Genomic DNA, 6,666 nt, shown 5'->3' with positions numbered 1-6,666 from the left:
TCAATGTAGCTTGCAATTTATGTGCTTTTTTGTTTGGTTATTCTAGCATGCACAAACATGTTGAGTACTTGGATCACCTCAGCCTCCATATAAACCTTCAGCTAACTCCTGCTCTCCTAAACAAAATATGAGAGATTCCAGGGAAGAAGTGATGATTGGGATGCTGGCTTAGGGATTCCCATGTGAGCAGCTCTGCCGAGCTTAGCCAAAGGACAATATTGATGGTGGTCTGAGCTATCATAGAAACTCACCCTAAAGAGCAGCAGTCTATACTTTGGGTTCTTTCTATATCAGATACTTGTGTAGACAGCCTGGGTGGAACAGTGTTAATACCATAGCTTATCCACTGGCAGGTAAAATTGTAGCTGCTCTGTGATTAAGCTCATAAAGGATAAACCCACAAAATAGCCCTGGCTTCAGAAATGGCTCCAGAAGTCCTGCATTATCTGGGTGTTGTGCTGCAGCAAGTAACATTTGCAAGATTTGTGTGGATGTGTGGAGTATAGGATGTCAGCTACAGTCTGTAACAATTTATGAGTTCAGGAATTGCGTTAGTGCACTGTTACTGCCATCCCAGTGTAAAAGCAAGAACTTGCTGTTGCTGGTGTTTGCCCTTCAGAAATGAGTACTGCGTTCGAGCTTACCCAAATAAATTTGCTTCTCTGCAGGTAACATGGTGGAGTGGTGTTTACCCCAAGATATTGATTTGGAAGGTGTGGAATTCAAATCCATGGCAAGTGGGTCCCACAAAATCCAGTCAGATTTCATGTGAGTATGTCTTGAGTTATATTACTTCTTTCTCTGAGCTGTACATCTACACCACCATCCCTTAATTCAGAATGTGCATGAAGAATACCATCTATAAAGTTAAGTTCCTGCATAAACTCTATCTAGCTGAGCCAAAGATACTATCAACATCGTATCAAGTAGCAGCTAGCTGTGGGGATCTGCTGTATTGACAGCTCTGGCTGTGGAGGCCAGCTGGTCAATGGGGCAGGCCAGCTTCTCAGTGGTGTGCAAATTTCAGTGTGTTATTGGGCAAATCGTATGGCACTGCCACTATTGTGATTGTCAGCAGAGGCCTAGGGTGGAGGGGAAAGAATGGCAGAACTGAGATGGGAGGGATTTTGTGGGAACTAGAGTTAGAAAAATGTTCTTAATTCTGCCAGTGCTTTTGTATCCTTTAAATGATGTGATAAACAGTCCTTGCTCACTTTGTTCTTTGCTAGCTCCTTCCTTCAGTGGAAAGACATAAGCTGCGAATTTTCTGTGTTCCCATCCTTTTTCTAACCCAGTGTTGCAATGCAGCAATGTTTTGCAATAAACTGCAGTGTCACAATTCCTTTTGGTCAGGCATAACAGTTTCCTTCTCAAAGGCACGTGAACTGAACCCTTGCACTTGGCTAGAGTATGCTTCAGCATGGCACCCAAAATATGATTACTTAAGTAGCTAGACTATACTCAGAACTTCATGCACTGCAGGCTTTTCTTGGAAGAAGGGCACTGTGTTTACTGAGTCCTGCATCCTCTGTTGGTCTTCCCTCCAAGTTCTTTCCTTATTTGCATTCCTTACCAGCCTGTGATGTGGCTGGTAGGAGCTTTACTGGAAACTCCTGGGAACTCTTGCCTTAAATGTCATGTTTTGTTCCGGAGAAGACTAGGGTACCCAAGGCCTGTCCTCAGCCCTTCAGATAGCAGGGTGGGATTTCAGGGGGTTCCTTAAAGAAGGAACTGTGTTCCCAAATCAGTATTTTTAGCAGCCAGTTACCTTCTTTCTTCCCTTTCCTTCTTTTTAACATTAACCCTTCTGTCAAACATTTGTCTCCAGTTATTTCCGGAAAGGGCTCTGTTTCGGCCTGGCCTGCTTTGCCAACATGCCTGTGGAGAGCGAGTTAGAGCGTGGTGCCCGCATGAAGTCTGTGGGGATTCTCTCCCCTTCCTATACCCTGCTGTATAGGTACATGCACTTCTTGGAGAACCAGGTCAGGTAAGTTCCCTTGGGAATGGGACTAGCCACCTCCCACCCGGGAGAGGTAACACTGCCTCAGTGGAGAGCAGTTTTAGGTGTGAATGAGAATTTGGCTACAACTCTGAGCTATGATTTCCTTGAATAACTACTACTCCAGAAAGAATTACAGGTTCAGAATGGGAAGGAGACAAGGAACTGATCAGCAGCAGTCTGTTCATTGCTAACAGGGTAGTCAAATGCTATCCAAACCCTACTTATTTTGTGCGGACCTAAGTGTCAGGGGGAGAGTTGAAAGGACAAGAAGTTCCCATTTTCTCCCTCTGAAAACCATTTTGCTACGGGCTCACAAAAGGCTTCTAAAGCTACGATGGTGACCCTGGGTGTGTGTGTGCTTCAGCTGTGTTGAGTAGACCTGGTAGGGAAAATGGTGATGGTAGAAGGGAAAGCTGTTCCTACCTGAGCATATTTAAAACAGGATCAGTACTATGCATACATCAGCTTGCTGTCTGCTTCAGTCCTGCCCGTGTTCTCTGTCTGCACTTGAAGGTTGGTGTTACTCCTGATGCTTCGGCTGCCCTCCTGGATAAGTCTGTGCACCTGAGGCACCCAGGGCTCCTTTGCTAGCTGGGAAAGCAGATGCTGGCTGGGGGCAAAGCACTAAATAAGTAGAGTCTGGAGACACTACACATCTCCTCTTTTTCCCTTTCTTTTCCAGACACCAGCTGGAGATGCCAGGGCACTACTCCCATCTAGAGGCGTTCTATGATGACAAGAAAGGAGTTCTCCCTGATAGCAAGGGCACCCCCACCTCTCAGCAACCTGTCCACTGGCTGCCGTCCATCCACAGATACATGTACCCAGAGATGAAGGTGAGGCAGGTGCTCTGAGGCTTGAAGGAATGGGCAGTATGCTGCTGCTCCTTGCTGGTGTCTCATACTTCTTTATATAAGCAGTCACTTCAGTGCTTTGTAGGCTGCTGTAGATAAGATTTTGTTACTTTGACTGTTACAAGCTGCAGTTCTCTGTCATTGCTATGTGCTGGTCTTGCTCCCGCATTTAGACTTAGCATCTGTGCATGTGTCCCTGTGTCACCTCTGAGCTGTTTTTTTCCCTTTCCCTCCACCTGCAGATCACACACCCTGCTGGCTGTATGTCTCAGTTCATCAAATTCTTTGGTGAGCAGATCCTTGTCCTCTGGAAGTTTGCCCTGCTGCGCAAGCGCATATTGATATTTTCACCGCCCCCAGTTGGAGTTGTGTGCTATAGAGGTATGTTTCCAGGGACACCACAGAGCTCTGATCTAGTAGACTGAAGCATTGCAGAAATGCCTGAGGGTACTGAGGGGGTAAACATCCTGCAGGTCTTCAAAACCCATCAGAACCATTCCTTGTGAGGATATGGTTCAGCCTTCATTTATCCATTTCCTACAAAATGCTTTTCTTCAGGCCTTTTGGGTAAGGGTGTACCTGGCACTGTGAAACACAGTTCCTGTCAGCACAGGACAGTAAGAGTGCTGAATGAATTGGAATCTAGAACATGGGATTCCTATGGGAGAACTGATTATTTCCTGTCCAAAACAGGATGTCCCCACTTGAGAAGTTCTGGTGTTCAGGGGCATTTCAAAGCTCTAACCATTGTTTTCATAGAAGCGTGCAGGAGAACTGGGTAAGTGGGATTCAGAATACCCTTGAGGGAATACTGAAAGCATCTGAGGATGTACTTCTTTTGTCCACAGTGTATTGCTGCTGTTGCCTTGCCAATGTTTCTCTGCCTGGTCTTGGAGGAACTGTCCCAGAGTCCAAACCATTCTTCTATGTGAATGTGGCAGACATAGAAATGCTGGAGACAGAAGTATCATATGTGGCCTGTAAGTATGATGGATTAGGTGTGACATTTTTAACTTCAGGCTGCAAAATGTCTTAAGACACCAGACTGTAGAATAAAACTGATGAGAAATAGGATGTGCATGGAATGACTTAACTACAAAAGCACGAGAGAACAGCTGGTCTGGGAAAGCAACATGCTGCTCTGAAAATCCTCTTTGACAGGTACAACAGAAAAGATCTTTGAGGAAAAACGGGATCTCTATGATGTCTATGTGGACAACCAGAATGTGAAGACACATCATGAACATCTGCAACCACTCCTGAAAATTAACAATGCTGACAAGGAGAAGTACCGACGGCTCAATGACCAGAGGTAAAAATAGACATCTGGGTGGTCCTGGTCCTGATAAGAGAGCAGTGTGATGTGATATAAGAGGACACTGCTCCTTTGTACTTGTCTTGGTATTTTCCAAGTTTCCCACTGCTTCAGCTCATCTCTTTGAGATTCTAGCTCCACTATACTGATTGGTATGAGAGCCCCTTGGCTCTGGCACTCTGCACGCATGCAGTCACTGTGCCAGTGAGCTGATGGAGCAGATAGAAGGCAGGAAGAGAAGCAGAGGTTGTAACTCACCATTGGTTCACCACTGATCAGTAGCAGAACTGAAAACAGCCTGCTTTCTAGTCCAGTGCCTTATAAAGACTACCTTGTTGCCCCAGTTATTAGGGCAACAGCGTTAGTCCGATTGGTCTCCAAGAAATGTATGTGAAGCTTTTAGTTGTAATCCTTGTGTTCTTATAATGCTTTGAGGTTCACTGTAGGTATGTGCATTTAATCTGTCTCCCTTCTCTCAGGCAGATGTTAATGTATTCTCAAGAAGTGGGTGAGGATTGTAGCTCCTGTGAAGAGGATCTTTTCATCTTGTGAGTGTCCACCTCTAATACTTAGTTGGTCACTGTTAAGTTTAGGGAGCTTCTTTCGCTGATTTCATGTTGCACTGGTTTGGCATATTATGAAACATCATGGTTAATGTAATTCCATAGTCAGCTCTCTTCCTCTAGGGATCCAAGAACTAAACTGGCTCTTCCTCTTCTAATCATCTTCCTTTCAATTTGAGAAGCCAGATGCAGCCATAGTAGTCTCCACTGGGGTCTCTTAAGTGCTGGGAGGGAGAAGGGTGTTTTAAAACCACAATTAGGAATGCAAGAATCTCCTCCCATTTTATAAAACATAAGCACTATAGGACTTTTCATGCCAGAACATTTGGCTCAGGAGAGGACAATGTCCGTGGGAAGCAGGCACTGTACTGTGCTGAGGGAAGTACAGTGTGGAGATAAGACCTGCCTGTGAAGGATCAGCCCATTGATGTGGATCGCTTTGTACTTGGCAAACAGAGGAGCCAGAACTGGGGGTAGAGTGTGAGGTACGGAATTAGATGAAAACCACACCTCTACCACCTCTGAAGCCCTTCGCTGCCTGTTGCTATTGTTCAGTCTGCAGCAGGTGAGAAGTAATGGGATGAAACCGTGTGATGGGCTGTTGGGGCAGAGCTCTGATTGTTGCACAGATGTAGTCAGAGCTCTTTTTGAACAGCCTTGCATGTTCCTAGGAAAGTGCTAGGTAGGAAGGAGCTCTCACTTTTGGGTTCTGCTCCAGTAATGGAGACTTTATTTACCTAGTGGCTTACTAAATGGATGACAATACTTTTTCCTCCTTTGCATTATGGGAGCTGTAGGTCTGATGTACCCACTTGGTTACCGCAAAGTACACATTCTCTAAAGTAACAAGTGATAGGACAAGAGGAAATGGCCTCAAGTTGCACCAGGGGAGGTTTAGGCTGGATATTAGAAAAAATTTCTTTACTGAAAGAGTGGTCAGACATTGGAACAGGCTGCCCAGGGAAGTGGTGGAGTCACCATCCCCGGAGGTGTTCAAGAAACGTGTAGATGTGGTGCTTAGGGACATGGTTTAGTGAGTTAGGTGGTGTGGGTTGACGGTTGGACTTGATGATCCTTGAGGTCTTCTCCAACCTTAATGATTCTATGATTGGCTGATAACGCGGCTTGCTTTTGAAGAGTGAAATGCCTACTATAAATTGTCCAGCCAGTCAGAAGCACCACTGTAAATTAAAAGTTACTGCTTTAGCTTTGGTTATTCTGGGTCATCCATAGGGTGGATGGAAAACTGCTACAGCGTCACCTAAGAAGGTGGGATCGATGATTAAAGGGGGTTAAATGAAGTTCTGGGGCTCTGCTGCCTGTTTGGCAAATATGCTATCTTTTAGTGGGGTTCAATGCTGTCATCTCAGCTGACTTTATCCTATAGGTTTTTCATGGAGCAGAACAACCGCATATTTCAGACACTGATGGAGGTGTCAGCCAGCCAGGACAAGACACTGACAGCTGACCACGCACGAGGCATGGGCCTGGATCCCCAAGGGGATCGAAGCTTCCTTATGGACCTGCTGGAAGTGTACGGCATTGATGTTATGCTAGTTATTGACAACCCCTGCTGCACTTAAACCAAGGGCAAGAGAGATGGGGAGCAAAGATCACTTTTTAGAGACTGCCAGACATTGCTTAGGAGAATCACTGGAACTTCCCACAGCCACTGGATGGATCTCATTTTATTTAATAACTTTATATGGAGAGTATTTATAATTTTAAAACAAAATGTGATTTTATTTTCTCCCCTTCAACTTCCCAACTTCTGGAGTACCTGCTCCAGGTTTTTTGTTTGTTTGTTTTTGTCTCCCTTTCATTTGTGGTTTTTTTTTTGGTTTAGATAGGACCAGTGGCATCTTTGCACCTATCCTCACTGTTGCCAGTGATAGCTAGGTTTTGGCCTAGCCTGGATACCTGAGGGCTGAA

General features: G+C 45.2%; 1 protein-coding gene across 1 annotated transcript; it reads left to right on the top strand.

The window, feature by feature from the left end:
• Positions 1–673: 673 nt before the first annotated feature.
• Positions 674–6,317, top strand: KIAA1147 (KIAA1147 ortholog). Its single transcript, XM_010074793.1, has 8 exons — positions 674–768; positions 1,829–1,987; positions 2,685–2,838; positions 3,099–3,237; positions 3,705–3,836; positions 4,018–4,168; positions 4,651–4,719; positions 6,122–6,317. The coding sequence occupies exons 1-8, from the start codon at positions 674–676 to the stop codon at positions 6,315–6,317; spliced, it is 1,095 nt and encodes a 364-aa protein (XP_010073095.1).
• The last annotated feature ends 349 nt before the right edge of the window (positions 6,318–6,666 follow it).

This window comes from Pterocles gutturalis, unplaced genomic scaffold (assembly GCF_000699245.1).
Source record: "Pterocles gutturalis isolate BGI_N339 unplaced genomic scaffold, ASM69924v1 scaffold43497, whole genome shotgun sequence".
NCBI lineage: Eukaryota > Metazoa > Chordata > Aves > Pterocliformes > Pteroclidae > Pterocles > Pterocles gutturalis.
The sequence above is the reverse complement of the archived record's forward strand: the minus strand, read 5'-3'. Positions and strand labels throughout refer to the sequence as shown.

Excerpts from the sequence above, each read along its gene's own strand:
- KIAA1147 (XM_010074793.1), top strand. The coding sequence starts at position 674 with ATGGTGGAGTGGTGTTTACCCCAAGATATTGATTTGGAAGGTGTGGAA. Across the intron at positions 3,238-3,704 it reads TGGAGTTGTGTGCTATAGAG|TGTATTGCTGCTGTTGCCTT; the intron begins GTATGTTTCCAG and ends TTTTGTCCACAG. Across the intron at positions 4,720-6,121 it reads GAAGAGGATCTTTTCATCTT|GTTTTTCATGGAGCAGAACA; the intron begins GTGAGTGTCCAC and ends TTTATCCTATAG.